At 41.1% G+C, this 22,887-nt stretch overlaps 1 protein-coding gene across 8 annotated transcripts in view; it reads right to left on the bottom strand.

Annotated features, from left to right (window-relative positions):
* Positions 1 to 2,161: 2,161 nt before the first annotated feature.
* Positions 2,162 to 22,887, bottom strand: part of SMARCA2 (SWI/SNF related, matrix associated, actin dependent regulator of chromatin, subfamily a, member 2) — a 182,645-nt gene continuing 161,919 nt past the window's right edge. For all 8 annotated transcript variants that reach the window (XM_007065585.4, XM_007065583.4, XM_043547242.1 and 5 more), the window contains 5 exons: positions 12,616 to 12,721; positions 11,408 to 11,509; positions 5,510 to 5,642; positions 3,840 to 3,982; positions 2,162 to 3,069 (listed from right to left, as the gene is read on the bottom strand). In XM_007065585.4, coding sequence (XP_007065647.1) covers positions 3,034 to 3,069; positions 3,840 to 3,982; positions 5,510 to 5,642; positions 11,408 to 11,509; positions 12,616 to 12,721 — 520 coding nt within the window. In that variant the 3' untranslated portion in view covers positions 2,162 to 3,033. The remainder of the gene's footprint in view (positions 3,070 to 3,839; positions 3,983 to 5,509; positions 5,643 to 11,407; positions 11,510 to 12,615; positions 12,722 to 22,887) is intronic.

Raw genomic sequence — 22,887 nt, 5'->3', positions numbered from 1 at the left:
CTACCTGTGCTCTTCTAATCGCCCTGGTGTCTGGCTGTTCAAAATTGGCAGCCAGGCGATTTGCCTCAACCTCCCACCCCACCATAAACGTCTCCCACTTACGTCTCACAGATATTATGTAGCACACAGCAAGCAGTAATAACAATGGGAATATTGGTTGCACTGAGGTCTAACCTAGTCAGCAAACAGCGCCAGCGTGCTTTTAAATGTCCAAAGGCAAATTCTACCACCATTCTGCACTTGCTCAGCCTATAGTTGAACTGCTCCTTACTACTGTCCATGTGTATGGCTTCATAAGCCATGGAGGCAAGGGGTAGGCTGGGTCTCCAACGATAACTATTGGTATTTCAACATCCCCAACAGTAATTTTCTGGTCTGGGAAGTACCGTAAGTCCCTTCCTGCAGCTGCTCAAACAGCCTGGAGTTCCTAAAGATGTGAGCATCATGCACCTTTCCTGGCCATCCCATGCTGATGTCGGTGAAACGTCCCTTGTGATCCACCAGTGCTTGCAGCACCATTGAGAAGTACGCCTTGTGGTTTATGTACTGGTTGGCAAGGTGGTCCGGTGCCAAGATAGGGATATGCATTCTATTGCCCCACTACAGTTAGGGAAACCCATTGCAGCAAAGCATCCACTATGACCTGCACATTTCCCAGAGTGACTACCTTTGATAGCAGAACGTCAGTGATTGCATTGGCTACTTCAATCACAGCAGTCCCCACAGTAGATTTGCTCACTCCAAATTGATTCCCGACTGACTGGTAGCAGTCAGGCGTTGCAAGCTTCCACAGGGCTATCGCCACTTGCTTCTCAACTGTCAGGGCAGCTCTCATCTTGGTATTCCTGCACTTCAGGGCGGGGGAAAGCAACTCACAGAGTTCCAGGAAAGTGGCCTTATGCATGCGAAAGTTTTGCAGCCACTGGGAATCATCCCATACCTACAAGACTATGCAGTCCCACCAGTCTGTGCTTGTTGCCGGGCCCAGAATCGGTGTTCCACTGTATCAACCAGCCCCACTGCCGCCATGATGTCCCAATTGCCACAGCCCATGCTTTCAGGAACGTCTGTGTCCATGTCCTCATCACAATCGTCCTTGTGCTGGCGTCTCTTAGCCAGGTTCTGCACATACTGCAGTATAATGCGCGAGGTGTTTACAATGCTCCCAACAGCAGCGGTGAGCTGAGTGGGCTCCATGCTTGCTGTGCTATGGCGTCTGCACAGGTAACCCAGGGAAAAAGGTGAGAAATGATTGTCTTCAGTTGCTTTCACAGAGGGAAGGAGGGAGGGGAGACTGATGACATGTACCCAAAACCACCCGCAACAATGTTTTTGCCCCATCAGGCATTAGGAGCTTAACCCAGAATTCCAATGGGCAGCGGCGACTGCGGGAACTGTGGGATAGCGACCCACAGTGCACCGCTCCGTGAGTTGACGCTAGCCACGGTAGTGAGGATGTACTCCGCCGACTTAATGCACTTAGTGGGGACATACACAATCAACTGTATAAAATCGATTTCTAAAAATAGACTTCTATAAAATTGACCTAATTTTGTAGTGAAGACATACCTTAGTCTGGTGTTGAAACATCTCTGAGGAGGATCAGGCCTGACAGATAAGGAGTGCGTGGACAGGGTAAGGCAAAAATATCCTCCCATGAGGTAAAGGTTTCAGTCCTTCCCGGAGTTTGACATACAATCTTTAAACTCAAAATCTATAGCTGAAATCTCCAGGTGGCATATGGTGAAGAAAATGAAGAGACATCAATGGCTGGATTGATTTCCTAGGAAATCAGCGAATTCTATTTGCTTCCACTAGACATGGACATTTTTTAAAAGAAAGGAAGCAGCGTGTTTATTTTATTGGGCATTATCACGACAAGCTTTGTCACTTGAGTCCTGGTTAGCATTTTGAATTACACTGATGTTTTACGTTATGTTTTTTAATATATTGTATTTCTTTATACAGATATTTCTGCCTAATGCAAATAAGCTCTCTTATTGTTACCTGTTTAGAACAGAGTAGCTTAGGTCTAAATACTGGGGACACTCATGCAACCATAGTAAAGAGGTATTTTTATGGTCTCCTGCACTCATAACACAAGGCACATATTTACAGAGCTAAATTATTTCTTTATTAAGAAAGCACCAACACCACATTCTTCAAAATTACTGGAATTTTATTTGCCTCAGGCTTATGACTTGCAACCAAAGACATTGTGCAAAGAAAGCAAAGATTAAGTACACTTTAGGGAAAAGGTGATAATCCACATTGGTAACATAAAAGGTCAGTTTGATGAAAGAAGCCATCCATTACACTACATAGATTGCAATATTCAATAGCATTTTTCAACCCAACTTTTTTTAAAATCGAGAGAGAGAGAGAGAGAGAGAAAAGCAAAGTTTACAATAGACATAAATTTTATAGAATTTGAAAAGCATTTTTTTCTCGAGATAGAGCATAAGGTGGAAAAAATGCACACGGACAGGGTGGGGTGGAGGCTAACTACTGTACATTTATAAGCTTTTAAACAATGTTGCATATATGTACCACAGTGTAGAAAAAAAAACAGAACAAATAAAAACCTTGAAAACTGCCTGATGAAAAATAAAATAACCAGCAGCTTTTCATGGTTTCTCCTGGTTATCAATGCTACAAAAGACATTTTTTCGTCTTTTTGATGCCATTCAAAAGCATCTCATCAAATGATAAAACCAGGCACAATCAAACCATTACCAAGCTAAACCCAAACCCATAGAAATATACTATCAACCCACATTTTTCCATCAAAAGCTTTTTTTTTTTTTTTCTTTCTTTTTTTTAAATCTTTTGAGGCCCATTTGGTCACAATATGTTACAATTTTTTTTCCTTTTTTTACACCATGATATCCTTGTTTGTCTGGCACTATCCTAAAGCTAGTTTATAGAAGATGAGACTACAGAAACAACCCAATGTCTATCTGACAAAATGAATTCACTGGGTATAAAATGACAGAAGGGAATGGCGGAGGGGAAGAGATTAAACCCTATGGATCACTCATCGTCACTTCCACTTGCCTCTGACTGGTCCTGCAAGTAAGAGACAAAAAAAAGGTCAGAGATTTTTTGCCAGCGATTCTTTGGATTGTGATACAATAGGAAGAAGAAAAACGATAGTTAAATTGACAAATCAGGATTGCCTTAGGAAAGGTGCCACAGTGTGTATATTTCTGCTCCATGACATTTCATGCTCATTGCTGTGAGTCTCTTCAGAGGAGGGAAGAGCTGGAGAAAGCACAGTGTCAGGAAACATTAGTTCCTTTCTGTCTGCCCAGCAAACTAGTTAAAAACGTTTGGCAAATGTTGCCCTAGTGTCTTGGAATGAATGGAAACATCTATGGTAAATTCATAATACTTAGCATTTTGGAGATAGGGGTGAAAGTGAGCAAATCTTGTGTGCCCCATTTTTGAATTTTAGAAGTGCAAAGGAAAGCCTGAACATCTGAAAAACAAGCTCCAAAACTGCCTGTGTTAAGACACTTCTGTGCCTTCATTATTTAGCACTAACTCCTATTTCCAAAGGCTGGTGAAAAGAAAAGTTGTAAAGGTCTCCTTTGCAAGATTCACAGCAAAGTTCTTTTCCCCACTACAGAGGTTTTGTATAAGAGTGTAAGTTCTTTGTGGATTTCTTTCAAGTCTTTTTAGAATTCAGGGGGCCCAATCTCTCTCAAGCAAACTTTGATGCACAAGTTTGCTTAATATTTCTATATACAAAGAATCGAAAGTCGTGATAATGGGTAGAATGGGGGAGAAGGGCGATAGCTGCAACTATTTCCACTGCCTTAGTGATTAAAACTTACATTTTCATCTTGATCCTCATCACTGTCATCATCACTCACGACAGGCTTGGCTTTTACCCGGCTTTGCCGCTTTTTGCCTTTCCCTTTGTCCCGGCTTTTCTCATCCTTCTTATTCAGTTTGATTTTCACTTTCACAGATTTTGCTGCAAAAATTGACATGAATGTAACCGCTGTTATTACAGTAGAATCTCAGAGTTGTGAACACTGGAGTTATGAACCTCATTTGGAATTGAAAGTACGCAATCAGGTGAAGTTTAAAAAAAAAAACATTTGACAAAAGTAAGGAATCTGTTTCTATGCTTTTTCATTCAAATTAAGATGGTTAAAAGTACCATTTTATTCTACATAGTAAAGTTTCAAAGCTGTATTAAGTCAATGTTCGGTAGTAAACTTTTGAAAGAACAACCATAACGTTTTGTTCAGAGTTATGAACAACCCCATTCCTGAGGCATTGATAACTCTGACGTTCTACTGTATTTTCTTCTCTCTCCCATTTCTCATTCAAAATACAGAAATTAGCTGTCTAGGACCACAACACAGCTTCTTAACACAATCTCTCTGTTCATGAACATTCTCCTCCTGTAACAGCCTGAAAAGATCCCTTCCCCTCTGTGTTCTTTATCATGCCTTTAGAATATCTGAAGTAGAGATATTTGCTTGTACTTGTATTTTTCTGGATAGTTCAATAAAGAATGGCGTTTCCTTGAGCTGATAAGCTTCATCCTCACTATGCAATTAAAGGGAGTGGGGTAGCTGCAGGCTGCATTTGGTTCTGGGATCACTCTCTGAGAAACTCCTGTGCAAGAGAATGCATTTTATTTTTAAAATATTTTTTCTTGTCTGTGGATAGAAAGTATCTGCTTTTAGTTAAAGCCAGGTAGTGCTGCTTTAAATTACACAAATACCAGACAGGGTAATTGGCCATCGTCAGGTAGGTAGCTTTCTGAATAGAGCACTAGGGTCTGATTCCAAAAGATCAGCTCATTTCCAAACAGCTGAATCATCTCCTTTTATGTACTGTAAAGTAACTGGTTGTTGCTAAAGGCAACGTGTTCTAAGTAATAAGGGTCCTCTATGGTTAGCAGAGCTGTGATCAGAAGATGTGAGAAGAGGTTTGTATGCAAGCAGTAGCCACAGGGACATGCCATTACAATGGTCTCCACCAGAAGCTGGCAGTTCACTAATCATTTTGGAAGTCATCCAAAAGTATTTCTGCTGAGAGTTTCAACTCTGCTTGGGTCTTCCAACAGAAGTTCTGGCAAGGAGCATATGTTTACAACCAACGTAAACAGAGAAAGAAGAGCACACAAGAAATACTACAAGGTAGTTAGTCAGTGGCAAGCTGGTTCACTGTATGGGTAAGTCCTCTGTGGGCAGGTAGGAAAAATGAACATTTCTATAATTTTTGTGGGTTTTGGGTTGGGTTTTTTTTTGGCCTAGAGATGCTTGAAGTCTTTGGCACAGTTCTAAGAGATGTGGCCAGAATAGAGCAGCCAGCCAATGAAGTCAGGGTTGAGAGAACCAATACAGCAAATTTGGTAACGAACTGTTTGCATTAAAATGGCCAATGGAAGAACGAAAGCCTGTAACCAGTTTCCACATACAAACTGGAACGACTGAATACCAAGTGAAACCTGCTTCCCTCTCTCAGATTTGAACAGGGGACTTACATTCTGACTCTGACTCATCTTCCTCCTCATCTTCCTCATCGTCGTTGCTTTCATCCTCGCTCTCATCCTCTTTGGCAATCTTCTGTCGGGCACTCTTGAAGACTGACTGGAGAACAATAGAATCCTCATAAATCTGCAACATGAAAGCAAACCTATGTCAGAACTGAAAGCCAAGCTTCATCAAAAATTCACAGCATGGAACATTATTTTCTATGCAAACCCACAGAGAGGGTGGCCCTTTTTTTTTCATGACGAGTAACAAAGCTTGTTGCATGAATTTTACAAGAAATGCCAACGTTGAATTTTTCATGATCCAAATGAAGAAACCTGCCGACAGTGCATCACAAAATACAAGTCCCTCAATGTATTAACTTTTAAACGTCCAATTAGAGGGAAAAAAGTCCATCCTAGTACACATCCATTTTTCTTTTGATTGTGTATTATCATTACTGCTCTAACTATAGTATATTTCCATTAGATCATAACTATTTTGGAAGCATTCAGAATGAGCCTTCAAAGACAAGCTTCCTAACTATGATCCGGATTATAGTCTAACAATATATTTAATAGTGACAAATGTACCATCCTGATACTAATTATCTTTAATGGTTAAGAAGTCCATTACTAATAGAAAGAATCTGTGCTAAGCAGTTTACTCCTTCCGACTGGATACAAAAAGGCTAAAACATCAATGCTTATTTATAAAAACGCTCCTTTATTAACATTTCTGAGACTGCTAAGCAACTTTGGTCCATCAGCGTTCATCTTAACCTTGTCGATGAAAGAGAGGAGTACATCTTACTTGTAATATATTTATCAGAGTAACAACAAAAATATCAGTCTAAATGGCTTGCAAAAGAAGCACTGAAACTTCATAATCATCTTTGCAAATGAACTCATATATGCTGCTACACAGAACTTAGGAGTGATGTATATAACTGAATGTATATTTCTACACTAGCTTGGATTATTCAGATAGCTCAAAGGTACTTTAGAATCACAAACAAATTTATCCCGACTAAACTTAATACCAATTACTATAAGATTATATATACAAACGTATCGTGGGGTGTATTGGGTTTACTAATCATAATGATTGAGAGCCTTAGCACTATTACTAATTCACTGTATTATTTAACAAGTCCCTCTTTATTGGACATAGACAGTTTGTGAGCAAGACAAAGAGCAGACTTTGGTAGCTATCACAACCTCTACTGTTTATGAACTGCATCATTACACAAAAGATCACCAAAGCTACAGAATTCTCCTCTGATGCTTCAAATGGTTCTGATGCCAAGTGGTAAGGACAGCCTGGATCATAATCTGTTACATGGAAAGATAAAATTAACCTTGCTTCAAAACAAATTACTACCTTTGGGCCAAATTCTAAATCCCCTAAAGTCAATGGCAAAACTCCCAGGGAGAGAGGAACCAGATTAACTGATTATAAAGCCAGAAGAGACCAATGTGATCATCTAGTCTGCCCTCTTGTATAACACAGGCCATAGGACTTCCCTGAATTAATTTGTGTTGGAACTAGAATGTATCTTTAGCAAAAGATCCAATTTAAATATTTCCAGTGATGTAGCATCCACCACAGCCCTTGGTAAGTTGTTCCAACAGTTGTCCTCACTGTTCAAAATGCGTGACCTATTTCGAGTTTGAATATGTCTAGCTTCAATATCCAGCCATTTGATTTAGTTTAGACCTGTGTCTCCTAGATTAAAGAGCCTTCTACTATCAAATTTCTATTCCCCACCTAGGTGGTTACAGGCTGACCAATCACCCTTTACCCATCTCTTGGCTGAGCTCCTTGGGTCTATCATTATAAGGTATGTTTTCCAATACTTTAAATCATTTTTGTGGCCCTTCTCTGGACCCTCTATCCAATTTATCAACATCTTTCTTGAACTGTTGACACCAGAACTGGACACAGAACTGTTGACACCAGTGCTAAATACAGAAATTACATAACCTTTCTACCCCTTCTCAATATTCCCCTGTTAATACATCCAAGGATCTCATTAGTCCTCTTAGCCACAGTGTTGCAGTGGGAGCTCATGTTCAGCTGATTCCCATGACCCTCAAGTATTTTTCAGTTACTGCTTCCCAGGATAGAGTCCCCTTACCACGCTGCCTGGAGCACTGGTGGCTGTTGGTGCTACAGCTGCGCCACCCAGAACACTGGGTCAGGCCACGGCTCTGCAACTGCGCTGCCCGGCCGCCCAGAGCGTGGCGCGGCATGCTGAAGCTGCGGGGGAGGGGGCGAGCCTCCCAGGCCAGAAGCTCAGGGGCTAGGCAGGAGGGTCCCGTGGGCCTGACGTGGCCTGCAGACCGTAGTTTGCCCACCTCTGCCCCAACCTGCAAGTATGGCCTGCGTTATTTGTTTCTAGATTTAATACTTTACATTTGGCTGTATGGAAATGTATATTGTTTGCTTATGCCCAGTTTACCAAGTGACTAGATCGCTGATGCAGTGACCTTCCCTCTTCATTATTTACCACTCCCCGAAACTTTGGGTCATCTGCAAATTTTGTCAGTGATGCTTTTATGTTTTCTTCCACATCACTGATAAAAATATTAACTAGTATAGGGCCAAGAACTGATCCCTGCGGGACCCCCACTAGAAACATATCTGCTCAGTGGTGATTCCACATTTACAATTACATTTTGGGACCCGTCAGGTAGCCAGTTTTTAATCCATTTAAAGTGTGCCAGGTTAGACAGTACCAAGTCAAATGCCTAAGAGAAGTCTAAGGGCTTGTCTACACTGGCACTTTACAGTGCTGCAACTTTCTCGCTCAGGAGAGTGAAAAAACACCCCCCTGAGCACTGCAAGTTTCAGCGCTGTGAAGTGCCAGTGTAGACAGCGCACCAGCTCTGGGAGTGGTAGCTATTCCCCTCGTGGAGGTGGGTTTTTTTAGCTCGCTGGGAGACCTCTCTCCCAGCACTATGCCACGACTACACAAGCCACATTAAAGCATTGCCGCGGCAGCACTTTAATGGTGCTAGTGAAGACGTGCCCTAAGTGTATTTCATCAATACTATTCATCTTATCAGCCAAACTTGGAATCTCATCAAAAACATATCAGGTTAGTTTGACAAGATCTATTTTCCATAAACCCATACTGATTTGCATTTATTATATTATACTTCTTTAATACTTTTATTAGTTGAGTCCTGTATCAGCACTTTCATTATTTTGCCCAAAATTGATGTCAGGCTGACAGGCCTTTAATTATAAAGGTCACCCCTGTCTACCCTGTAAAATACTGGCATAATAATTTTCTTTCAGTTCTCTAAAACTTCCCCAATTTTCCAAGATTTATTGAAAGTCAACATTATCAGTCCAGGGAGCTCCTTGGACAGCTCTTTTAAAACTCTTGTTATGCCAATTATATGGACCTGGTGATTTAAAAATATCTATCTTTAGAAGCTGCTGTTTAACATTCTCCTGAGTTATTCCTGAAATGGAGAGTATTTAATCATCATCATGACATGAATACATCCTACTTTTTGCCCAAATATAGAACAGAAATATTCATTGAGCACCTTTTCTCTTTTTCTGCATTATTTGTTATGGACATTTCTACCATTTCCATCTATTTATGGACCAATACCATTGTTAGGATTTTGTTCATTCCCAATATACTTAAACTCCTCCTTATTGTCTTTAACTGTGCTAGTCACTGAGTCTTCCTTGTGTCCTTTTTTCCATTTGTTGTTATATATAAACAAAAATATATAAATAAATTTAGAGTTGCTTTAACTCTTCCTCTAAGCCGGGATGACTTTTTAACAGAGTAGCCTTCTTCCTTAATTATGGTTTTTTGGGCCTCTAGTAAAATATTCCTGAACAGTTCCCAATTTTCACATTTTTCTGTTTAGATTCTTTCTCCCAGACAATTTGGCTCAAATCCGTTGTTAGCTTTGTGAAACTGGCCTTTTACGTATATATATTTTCCTGGTTTGGACTTTATTCTGTTTGCACAAAACAAATGTAAACAAGTCATGATCACTAGCATCTAAGCACCACTAATGTATAGATCTGAGATCAATTCCTCTTAATCTGTCAAGAATAAACCTAAGACAGAATTTCCCAGTATTGGATGCAACACTTCTGAGTAAGGAAATTGTCATAATTTTCAGAAATTCCAAGGACATTTTAGTGCTGACAACACAAGACATCGAGCATTAGACCCTCACATTGTAATCCCCCATAACAATGCAGCTTTATCAGTGGTGGGCAACCTGTGGCCCATCAGGGTAATCCGCTGGCAGGTCGCGAGACAGTTTGTTCACATTTGCACGGCCGCCTGCACCTCCCAGTGCCCATGGTTTGCTGTTCCCGGCCAAAGAGAGCTGCGGGAAGTGGCAGTCAGCACGTCCCTGCAGCCTGTGCCGCTTCCCGCAGCTCCCATTGGCTGGAAACGGTGAACCGCGCCACTGGGAGCTGCGGGTGGCCGTGCAAATGTAAACAAACTATCTGGTGGCCTGCGGGCCGCAGGTTGCCTACCACTGTTATAGACAGACGTTTAAGGAGCCAGTGTGAATTGGTGGCCGCAGCAGACACCAACTTGTACCCCATATTGTGCCTTATCTATTAGGAAACTGATCCACAAGCATGCAAGATAATTGGCTTCTGAGTTGTCAGTGACTTGGAAACAGGTAATGCTATGGGTCTCCTTTTCTGCCCATCTGATCCTTCCTAAATAGGAAATAGTCAGTGATTAACATTTTAGTCATGAAACTCTTGCCGCTAGTTTCAATAATACTAACTAGGTCGAATTTATGCTCACAAATGACTAATTCCAATTCCTCTTGTCTCTTACCCAGGACCCTACAGTCAGTGTATAGGCAATTAAAAATTTTCCTTTCTTCATGTCTCTTGGTGCCTGGATTAATTCTCTTCTCAAGATCTTGAAACAGTTCTAAACGAGTGCTCATCTCTTACCCCCATCTTCCCCTTTGTTATTTGTTTAATGCCCTCCTGACTAGTCTAGCAAGCCTTATCCCCTAGAAGATTGGGCCCTTATTGTTTTATAAGTGAATTTCACACAGAATTAATGGAGTATTTCAGTCTTCTCATCTGTCACCCAGACTTTCTGTATTCTTTCTACTAGGATCACCATTTACCTTTATGTCTTGCATTCATTGGCAGAACACAGACCTACGCATAAATCCATACCCAGCCAAATCCTGCATACTACACCTGCCTGAGATGAGAGACCTATAGAATTGACATAAGTGATCTATTCTCTGGACTTCAGCAATTCAGGGGGAATTCATTAATACAGTCTTTCAAAATGGATGTCCTTCATCAACCAGCAATACCAGTAAGGGAATATCTTCACAGCACAAATGAACTGCAATGTACAGAGACCACAAAGCACATATCTCCAATGGCACTAAGTGGCCATAAACTGGTTTTCCTCAGCAGAAGATTCTTCCACTGGAGGGGTGGGGGATGTAGTGCCCAGCTGGCAATGAATCAGCTGCTGTACAATTCCTGTGCATCCTCGCTGCACTCTAGTGATCCCAAGGTGATAAAAGGATCCTTAGGGCCACAGCCATTTAGTGTACATTAGAACAGGCCTGTGACTCTTCTAAAATATGCCAGGGCCAGCACAGAACTGTACCCAGAATCGGGGAACTACAACCAGCTCCTTTGTGGCCCTTTTCCTCCAGTTGTGTCCAGTGCATACTATATGCAGAAGAGCATTTGGGCCTTTGCGTCTATCACAATTCAAACAGAATTTTAACAGAGGTCTTATACACAGAGTTATCACTGAGCAACAACAGAAATTCACTGATAAAGCACTAAACACAATGGAAAATAAATGAAAAATACATGTATGCTTAATTTTAACACAAATGCATAAGTGATTTCAATCAAACCTGCGATCCCTCCAAGTTGAATGTCTGAGCATTGTGACACAGCAACATGACATCTTTTTCCAAGTCACCAAGGCTACGGTACTTATGGTTACGAATTCTTTCCTATTGTTTTTTTTTTTTAAAAGGGGAAGAAAAAGAGACAAGAAAAAGACAGGACAGTTGGTTAACACTGTGTTGTAATCTTGAATACAAATATGAATGCATTAATATTAGAAACCTCTACTAGAAATGTCGTTAACTATGTGGACTGACAGATATTGCCTGATTTTATTTATTTTTTTTAGAAATAAATGTCTAAAATAGGACACAGTTCTAAGCCGTGTAAGGACAAAAAGCAAAGTAAAGTTATGCAACTGTTGTGTGGAGCTGAAGGGACAAAACCAGCAGAGACTCTGCACTGCTGTGTGTAAGAAAAGAGATTAATACCAGGTATCTTCAGCTCACTAGGGAGATGGGAAATGGGGAGGGAATTTGTGGGAGTGCCAGGGGCATGGATACAGTATATGGATACAGCATGGATCCTCCTGGCCACAGAGGTTCAATGGATTGCTTACACTATCTCCCCACATACCTAACAGTATCTGGATGTAGCCCGGCTACTCCAGAAGTTGATTCAGATTTAGAAGGATGATATTCGGAAGGTTGCCAGTGTTCCAGAAGAGGAACAGAGATAGCTGAGTAAGAAGGGATGCTGGCTGAGACTGCAAAGCTACAAGAAACGGGATTACCAGAGAACCCTGAGAGGAGAAGCTGTGAAACCCTAGGACAAAGGGTGAGCTGAGGAACTGTTTTTGTCTGTAATATGCTTATGGTTGGACAAATAAACCTACATATAGGAGACCAGACATAGCTATGAGTGCTTGTTCATCTGAGGAGAAGCCCTGGTGTGTCATGTATGGTGGAGACCAAAGGCACCTCAATTGGCCCCTGAAACAAGGGTGAGTTGGATCTTTGGTGCCCAAGGAAGAGGGGGGAAACTGAGGAAGGGTGCCGCAAAGCAACCGTTGGCCACAAGGTTTTGGGCACTCAGGTGTTGGCCATGCATTAGATGGTAATTCCGTGTTTAAAATCTAGGCTTCAGAATGTATGCAAATTTGTAATGTCCAAACAGATCACAATTTGGTGGCGATTAAATGGACAGCCCCAATATTTCTACGTCCAGAATGAAAAGGTACGAAGAAATGCCCTCTCCCAATTAAGATGCCTACCTTTATTTTTTTGAAGTCCACTGGCTTCCTAATTAACTCATAATATTCTGGCAATTCTTTCCTAGATGGGAGCTGAATGAAGACTTCACTTAGTTGCCGTCCTGAACTGTTGAGAAAAACAAAGACACAAAGCAGACAATTACTGTAGCTTTGTAGTGAAAGAAAAACGTACACAATAGCGATCACCAACCATAAAAAATAAGCACGCTTACTTTTCTTTCAAAGGATCAAGGATCAGATCTGTTCAGAATAATCACCAAGTTCAATCATCATGGATTCGTAATCTGTTACTGTCCCATTTTTATGTTCTCAGCCATTGTCACTTTACAATTACAAGAGTCCCTGCCCATTGTGATGTTAGAGGTAACTCAACCAATTACCACTTTTACTCTACAGCTAATGAAGCAATTTAATTTGCTGTATGAGGGAGACTGCACAGATGGTAGATTATTACTTGGCTCAACTGCCTCACCCATGCAACATAAAATATCCTAAACACATGTAGCCCTTCGCCATAGCACACACCCACCATTCACCACCCACACAAATCAACACTATCTCCCAGCATCTCCCACCCTCCCAGCCACCCTCACTCCTATTTTCCAGAAAGCCAGAAACCTGAGCAGCAAAGCTGCAAGTCATCACTACTATCTATTAGCGCTTCTGTAGTCATTTGATAGTGAGGTCAGGGTGGAGCAGCTAGTCTCCATAATACAGTCTTCTGCTAAACCTAAAGCTATATCTCTCAAACAAGTCCACTGCAAGTTATTCTGTCATGGAGCTGGGGAAGTGACCCAGGGAGAAGGACAGCTGAGGGGAAGGGGAAGAGATAGCAGGGCCCGGTCCTTCTTTGATGCCCTGTAACCAATACAGATATCTGAACATCTAGATATCTGTGGTTTTGGGGGTCAGAGGATAGAATCTGTTGGCTAGGGACCTCATGTTCTAAGGGAATGATGAGGAGTAAACAGTTTCTCACCTCTGCTTACTTTTCCCATATGGTCCCAGATTTCTTAATCACAGTTTGCTTTCCTCACACTTAATGCTCTTATATTGTTCGACTGTGACACCCCTCCCCTTTTATATGCTGAATTTGACAGAAAGAAAAAAATAAGAGATATTCCAAGCACAACTTCTCATACCATGGAAGAGAAAAGAGCCCAAGACTCCACCAAGTCTATTAGGAACTTTACCAAGCAATTTACCTGAGAAGCACTTAGATACTACAATAACAGGCACTACAGAAAATCTTAATGGACAGACAGATAATTCTATTCCAAAGGCTTGTTTTGACTTTGCGAGAACAACACTGAACTGTATTTAGCAGTTGCATGCTAAAGGGTACTAGTCTCACTGTGATACTCAGGATGGGAGGAAGAATTACATACATTTATAAGGGTTATGAACATAAATCCTCTACGTGTTGCAGCCACCTATGGATCCATCCAATGAAAGCTGACTTCTTTGATGAGGACAAAGGGGGTAAAAATGCACCTACCAATAAAAAAGCAACCAAACAAAAAATACCTTTTAGGTTTATGTGTAAGGATTTTTTGGAGGCAAAGTTAGAGAGATTGTAATAAAAGCTTGACTGATGCCTTACTATGGGGTTATTACTACATTCTCATGAAATAATATAATGTAATACAATTAATTTACAATTATTTATATACATGTATAAGACCCTGGTAAGGATCCCTTAGAGGGCATGGGACAGGCTGTATGTGCATATTATAGGCAGCACTAGTAGCGCCACCTATAGTTCAGCTGAAATGGTTCAACTGTTTGAGACTGAGGATAGGAAAGGCTATGTTGTTTTTGCCCATGTTAAAAAATATTCTGGCAATCTCTTCTTTGAAGTGCTTTTCTTCAAAATTTGGTAGGGGGTGGCCTTTGTGTCAGAGGTACCTTTGCTGTCCCCATAAATATCCAACCCAATTTGGCCAGGTTATGAACTTTTGAGGGAAAAATCACAGTTTGTACCTGCTCAGTAGACACTTGCTGGAGCTTACTAGCTAGAAACCTTGAAAGAGTCTGTCCTCACTGAGCATACTTGAGCCTCTCACAGTTCCTAGTACTGACCAGACAATACATGCACCATCCCCACAGAGTGATGGAACATGCTCCAGCCCAGCGGTATGGGGGTGCATACGGACATTCCCTGTAATGGCTGCTCTGGGCTGGGTGCTGGAACTGAAAGCAGGGAGCCTGTCCCTTCTGTGCTCTCAATGACCTTCTTGCAGGCACCCAGGCAGCATGGAGGAGGCAACAATAACAAGATTCAAATGCAGGACCAGCGGGGAAAGAAAGGAGTAGATTGGGACAAGGAGTCTACAGAGACTGGGAAGTGGATTGGTGTCGATGGTGGTGGAGGAATGGAAACGGCAACTGGGAGTTTGGGATGTAGGGAAACTGACATTAGTTAGGCAAGGAGATTGGAGCTGGCATGGAAGGCAGGCTGGTTCGGCAAGGAGGCTGGGCATGGAACTAGATGACTGGGGGGATGACATTGGACAAGGAGATGGCCTGAGGGGAGAGACTGGAAATGGCTAGGCAAAGAGACTGGGACAAGGAGCCAGGAAGAGGGAGGGGGAATGGGAGAGACAGATTTGATGAGGAGTGCAGGGAGGGACATTGGGAGCCATCATGGGGAAAGGGAAAGAGCGTGGAAAAGGTGCTTGGAGGAGGAACTGATACTGGCTGGGGAAGGAGACTGAGACAAGTTGGACAAGACAGGGCAAAAGGGGTCAAAGCTTGAGGGAGAATGGTAAGAGTCTGTGCTCCCTAAAGCACACTCCCCTCCAGAGCCTAGAACGGAACCCAAGATTCCTGAGTCTCACCAGTCCTCTGCTGTGAGCAAGTATTTGTGTACTCCACAGGCAAAGTGACTCATTCCCTCTGGAGCTGGTCCATATAGAGAATGACAAACTACTAGTGCTATAAGTTACTCCGTTACTCCATTAGCTCAAGTGGTACAGGTCTATGTGGAGGACCTAAAGGTTCCCACCCTGCTGGAGGTGTCATTGTGATACCACATGATAGAATTTATAGTTTTTCCAGTTTGTTTTTATACACCTAGGAGATTACACACACAAAAATCTACGAAATCTTTACAAGTGGCCACAAAAAGTGTATTCCTCATTTTTTGGGTGCTTGACTTAAAATCCTGGTGTCTGATTAATAAAAGTGCTAAGCACTCAAAGCTGCAAATGAAATTAATAGGACCTGTGCTTTGAACATATAAAATGCTATATAATGCTAAATCATGAAAAATCATGACCTAGTGCAGAGATAGTCAATTATTTTTTGTTAAGGTCCAAATTTCTTGGTCAAGGTATAGTCAAGGTCCAGACGCCAGAGAAAATAATAATAAAAAAATTGCAAAAATGACAAGTAAATAGAAGTATTTTAGGGCCCAATCAAAAGCGTCTGGCAGCCGGATTTGGACCGCGGTCCACCTATTGACTACCCCGTCCTAATATCTCAAATTGAGCACCCCAAATTAGTACATACTTTTGACCGTAATCAATCTGTGCCAAAGTTCCCCAACTGTAAAATGGGATAATGTCACTCTTCTCATAGAAGTGCTGTGAAAATCCATTATGGTTTGTGAAGCACTAAGATACTACAGTGATGAGCAGCACAGAAAAGCTCATGAAGAAATTAAGAATTCTGTCTTCAAAGCAGGGTTTGGATAGAGTGCAGTAAATAAGTCCTAAGGCCAGACATTAAACAATGAGGAGAAAAAATACTGAATAGCTAGCTCATTAATTGAGCATAATCCATCCTGTGCGGAAGAAAAAAATAGTATGTGATTACATAATCAAAGACTATTATAATGCATATGCATAAGGGGGCTCAATTAAAGTTGCACAGGCAGCCTTAATACTGGCACACGCCTGTATGTGTGTGTAAAATATACACATATTGCACAGTAGGCTAATTTTCAGAGGATGCAACAAGTTGTTTGCAAAATGGCACGTACACCAGATAAAAAGCAAACAAAAACCTGCAGTTATATGTACAAAATTACTTATTTTGTGTAAACAACTGTGCGTTTTCACAAGCTAACAGATGTGTGCCATTTTACAGACATACTTGTTATATTCTTGTTTAAAAATCTAGCCTTTTCACTTAATTACTTACACATACACAATACATATATGAGAGAGAAGGAGAGAGAGGGCCAGATTCCTTGTTGCAAAATAATGATAAAAAGTTAGTAGCTATAGCATCAGATGTTCACCACAGCCACACAATTACATCATACAGTGAAATACAGTCTTTTAAAGTGCTGAAAAAACCTAAACAGCTATTATTGCTAGCAAAGCATACCTGCTGTTCTGTAATTTAAAAGGTTTGGCAAACCAAATTCACAACTTCTACCACTCCTCAAAACTGACATCCTGGATGAGCTCCCCAGAAGGAGTGAGTCTCACTGCTATGTTTGAAACTTTAGAAGCTTCGTACTTCAATAGAAAAAAGTCTATTTGAGCAGAAGCAATGCAGTCCCGAGTTCAAAGTGAAACAACAAGCTGTTTTCATAGTGGATTGGCCCCCACTGTACTTCAGATTCTGACAGCAATTAAAAACAATTTGTAGTGATATCCTTTAAATATAAAGCAAAAAACTACTGAATAATCTGTGTTCTGTTTACATTTTAAACCACTCAAGCTTCTCTCTCACAACTGTACATAAGAAAAGCCCCTTGATGTCTGTATAGCTTTTGTATGTCATGGCTACATAAGTATATACATAGACGGCCTTATAGTCTCTAATTATGAAACTAAATAGTAATAAACTAAAATCCAGTATTTTGAAAAATAAACCAGGGCAGAATTTTATCTATGGCTTTGGTTTTTTGGTTATTTTGGTTATTTATCAGGCTAAAAATGCAACACAAACAATGAATTCCTTTGCAATTTGGCACAACTCATTACTGCATATTATTTAAAGCCATGAATAGGAAAAAGCATTAAGGATTGAAATATGCAGCAGATACAAATGACTTAGTCTACTGAGATCAATGAGAGCACAGAGTTTTACCGTTTTTTACTGAACCTCCTCTCACACAAGGATTCCGTCTCCTATTCCCTTTGTGCATACATATCCATACCATAAATGGACAGGGTTAGAATATATTACAAAACACTTCTTTTCTAGAGAAGTCTCAAATGGCCATGCTGTGGGTATGTTGGAAGAAAACTGTTAATTATGAACGACAGACTCCTGTTTTAATCCATATCCCCCCACTTTTATAATTAAAAATAATAACCACGACAGCATCCTCATAGAAAGCCTGCGCAGTAAATCACTCCTGGTTGCCTAGCAACTAGCAGGATACATGCTGAAGAGGAAGAGGGACCTGTATACATTAACAGAATTGACTGTGACAGAAAGAGGAGTGATAGTTCACTACTACTGCACTAGGCCACCCATTTTTGTCCATGTGGGCACGCATGCAGATACAGATCATATATCATTAGATCAGCGGTTCTCAAACTTCAGTGAACCGCAACCCCCTTCTGACAACAAACAATAGTACATGACCCCTTGGGAGGGGACCAAAGCCCGAGCCCGCCCAAGCCCAGCTGCCCCAGGCGGGGGGGCCCAAAGACGAATGGATTTACCACCGGGATGTGGGGGCCTGTAATCTGAGCCCTGCTGCCCAAGGCTAAAGCCCTCAGGCTTTGGCCCTGGGCGGTGTGGCTTGGGCTTGAGTCCCGGGCGATGGGGCTCAGGCTTTGGCTTCGGCCCTGGGCCCCACCAAGTCTCATGCCAGCCCTGGTGACCCCATTACAATGGGGTCCCGACCCACAGTTTGAGATTAAACTTTGGCTTTAAAAAAAGAAAAAAAGTCTTTCTGCTCACTGGTTGTTTTATTTCCATTTACCTTAGGAGGAGACTAACTTCCCTTCATTTTTTAATTTGGTTAGAGAGGTATGTTTATGTTTGCAAAGTTATCCTCAATGGAGTTACGTCAAGGAAGGATTAGATCCTATTTGTACGCATATATTGTGCCAGTTTATTTCTCTTGGCAGTATGTTGCCTGTTCTTTTTGACAATCTCCCTTCCTTGACATGAGAGATAGAAATGAGAAGGTATTGACCTATCAAATTCCTCATCATTTCAGATATCTGAAGTTGAGGAAACCAGACAGGAAAACAAAAAAGTTGAAACTGCTCATATTTCTTTGGAGAATTTCACACATGGTGACAGAACAGGACAACAATGACATTCTGTTTATAGTTGGCAGAATAAGGAGTCCTGAACGCTTGCATTGTACCCTGGAAGACCTCAACATGCAGCACAATGTGCTAATTATAGTTGCCTTTCAAGTGTAGCTCTGCTTATACAGAAGCTGTTCTTATAAAAATAATACTTCATGGTAAGAGCGCTCCTCTGTATTTTATAAACTCCATGCATTAGTCCAGAGAAATAGACAAACTATGCATTTTTGTGAAATATGTTTTAATTATTTCCTTGCAGACTTTGACTTCTTCCAATAAACAGTGTGCTTTCACCTATTGCTGAAGCAGGAAGTAAGATTTAAGAACCTAAGAACATAATTTCTATTCATTTCCATTGTTGTCATTTGAATATTTGGACCACAATCTTGGTCAGAAGAGCAGACAAAGTGGTTTGGGTTGTGTATTTGAAAACTTCAGAATCCAGCATAGTTGATTCTGATAGGCTGTTCACATTACAAAACAGCTATAATTCACTCAAAAACAGGTAATACAAGGAAACTCCTGAAGCAACATGCATAAAGTCTTTCAATTTAAATACAAAAGTTTCTTTTCTCCCAAAGCTGAGTCCTGCTAAAACTGATGTGCTAAAAGCACTAGCAAATATTTTAAATTTTTTAAAATAAAAAGTGGCAGCGCTAAAATGTTTACCAGGTACCAAACTCAGGAAGAGTCCCCAGCACAAGCAGGAACCATGGGCAGTGTAGAGAGACCCTACCCTCCAACTTTCATATCAGTCTTGGTAAATGTGGTTAACAATCCTCTGCGGAGAGAAGGAAGCACTATGAAACTGCCAACTACAGCCCTGCACTCACTTCCACCTGAACTGCACAGGCTGATCATCAATCACAGGAGCCCACTGCTTTATACAATGGATGTGTACTGTGGCAAGCTCTGGTAAGAATCCATCCCTGTTTTCTATGACTCTTCTTCTCTAACATGCGGCTGCTAACACACAGTTTCTTTCACACAGTTTCTGTCCCAACCACTAAGTAAACAAAACACCCTGATACAATCTGACACAAAAGCAGAAGAAACAAAACATCTGATGTCCTTAGCAAACCCCTCCAAAAGTTAATTTGTCTGTAACATGGGCTTTGTAAAAGGGCCTGTTTTTCTTCAAGGACAGTCAATGTCAATAACAAGCTCATCATTAAAATATAAAATAGCCCAGGGGAGAGTTTCAGATTCTCATATTTTTTGTTTGTTAATACACAGAACTCTGCAACCTTTGCCATTGCCTTGCCAATGTAAGAAAAAAAGGGAGAAAAATTGCTCTGAAGCTGTAGCTTCTTCTTGGTGACAACACATTTGTGAGATTTTATACACACTTTCTGTAATGGATCGCCACTTCAGGCACACATGTAAGTTACATAAGCTAGTAACAGATGAGACCAACTCTTAACCACTCAAGGCAGTTAGTGTGGCAGTGAGTTACAGCATTCATTTTTCAATTCTGAAGATCATGGTTTAACTCGTTTTAAGTAGCAGGTAAAAAGAAAAAAGTAGAGATGTATTAATAAAATAATAGTTATAAATAGCAATGATAGGGATAGCCTACTTTCCATTCACCTACATCACATGTTTCTACATAATTCAGAAAAACTGGCAGTCTTCATTCAGGCAGGGTCATCGCTGGAACAGGAGAGTGTTCCAGTCCAGACAGTACCTGTCCTGGACCATGATGTCCTCGTTTTCAAAAGTTTTGACAGACACAACGGAAAAATTCTTCTGTCATTAATACCAGTGTAAATATGGAGTATCTCAACTATTACAGTTGTCCTACTACCAGTTAACTGGTACAACAAAGCAGAATCCTTCCTCCCCCCCCCACTTCCCTCTGTAACACTAAAAACTAAACATTTTACACACATAATCCTTCATCAAAGGATAGATGAGCTCAAGGATCAGCCTTTCACAGGTATGTAAGTCACAAGTGGCAAAGAGGATGAGGCCTAAGTGAAAAAAGTTTGCCTCATGGCCCACTGCTTGAAAAATCCACTTGCCCATAGCAAGTAGAAAGCTTCCCTTGGTGAGTGTCATCCACTCTACAGAACACTTTCAATTAAAAAAAAAAAAAAAAAAAACCACACAAAAACTTCTAGCCCTTATGGTTGCAAGAAAACATTTCAAATGTGAAAAGAGCAGAAACCAGTCAGTGCTATCTTTCCACATCTGCAGACAGACAGCACCAGTGCCAGGGCTGCTGTTCAGAGTCCGGCCAAGCTTCAACCGCGTGAAAACTGGACACCAGCCAGTGTGACAACACATTTCCAACGGAAATTATATACCTACTATTATCACAAATACCCTCTATCATTATTGCAACTGAAATAAACTAGTTTTATTCACTGTGTTTTTCAGTTTGTGCACTTGACAGCACTTGTGCAAGATTCACTGCAGGTGGTCAGTTGCACATCCTGACTCAAGCACTAGCATGTTAGCGTCCCTCTCACATACACTCTTCCCCAAGCCCTGAAAGAGGATATTTACAAATAACAAAGCAGTAGCGTGGCAGCGGTGTCCAAGTTTGGGTGTGGAAAGGAGTCTTTTTCGCTAAGCCCCAGCATGGGATTGGGGGAGGGGGGGAAGGGTGGTATCAGGAATCCTTCCATGAAAAGGGCTGAAGAGTAGAGGGATCATAGTGGAGGTGCCAAAAGAACCTCTCTTCACCCTTCAGAAACCTGCAAGAGGCATGGGAGCCCCAGGAGCCTTGACGGCGGGCCAAAGGAGCCACCCTCTTCACATCTCAGGCCTCTGCTTGGGGTCAAGAAGCGTGGAAGCCTGGCAAGGGGTTGGTGTTACACTTGATATCTATATATTTGCAAAGGAGAGGGGAAAAACTCTCTCTAAATGGAAGTTTAGAATTTGCAGAATATGGTACAATGCAGTGAAAATTGCCAGCAGACCCCACAATTGCAGGACAGATGGTTTATTTTATTACCTGTCCCAATATTTTTAGTGGATTTCATTGTGCGCATTTCACTGAGAATCTCCTTCATGCATACTGCCCCAGCAGTAGCTTGAGAGCAGTGCTCTGAGTCTGCCTAGCCACTGCTCATGCTAGGCACAGTGGACCAAGATGATGTCATAAAAGGAGTAGGAATTTATTAACTGATATTTATCATAGATTCCCATAAAGCATGTTCAGAAGTGATTTCTAAATAACCTATAACTATTTTTAGTTGTTCCCTTCAATCTGTTCCCAATCATATAAAGGCACTAGTCTTCACTGACAACTATGTCCAAGCAGGGTTTCCAGCTTGAACTGTAATTTGCCATAGTAGTCTTAAAAAAGGGGGATGGGGGTTGGGAACTTACCTTTCTTACTTCACAGTACTTCAAAAACCAGCAGAAACAAATTTGCTCAAACTTAACTCCACTGACTTTAGTGCAGTTATACTAGCTGAAATTTGACTCTCACACATGTGCACACACAAGCACAGGACAACTCAAATATGACATTTCTGTAACAATGCCAATTTAAAGAAATAATAATATTGTGTGGGGGGGGGCTGTGATGGGAGAGAAGAGATATACAAATTCTTAAAGCAAGAACACCACAAGAAAAACAAAAGCTACCTCACATTTCATTTCTTTTTATGCCAACTGGACCCAGACAACAATTTTAAGGAAAAGTTGGCTTCATTTATTCAAAATACAACTACACAATATATTAGGGGGTTTGTATTCAAAGGCTTCAAAATAACCCAGAGCACTGCTAGCCTCCTATTACATCTTTAGTAAGCTCCACTGGATAAGAGATCTGTTTTTTAATTCTCTGTCAGGGGACCAATAACATTATTAGAATTTTATTATGCATAAAGCCAGAGGGGAGTATTTGTGCACTACTCACATCGCTCATCGCTGTAATTAAGATGTTCAAATTCTCAGTCCTGCTACTCTTATTTTGGTTTGGCAGAACATACAGTGAAGGCAGTTGCCATTGATTCACTTCTGGGATGACACAGTTCATGGCAACTAGAAGCCATTTATATCCAAAGGGAATAATAATTAGAGATAT

Source organism: Chelonia mydas, chromosome 5, assembly GCF_015237465.2.
Source record: "Chelonia mydas isolate rCheMyd1 chromosome 5, rCheMyd1.pri.v2, whole genome shotgun sequence".
Taxonomy (NCBI): domain Eukaryota; kingdom Metazoa; phylum Chordata; order Testudines; family Cheloniidae; genus Chelonia; species Chelonia mydas.
Note: the sequence above shows the minus strand (reverse complement) of the source record. Positions and strands in the feature narration are given on the sequence as shown.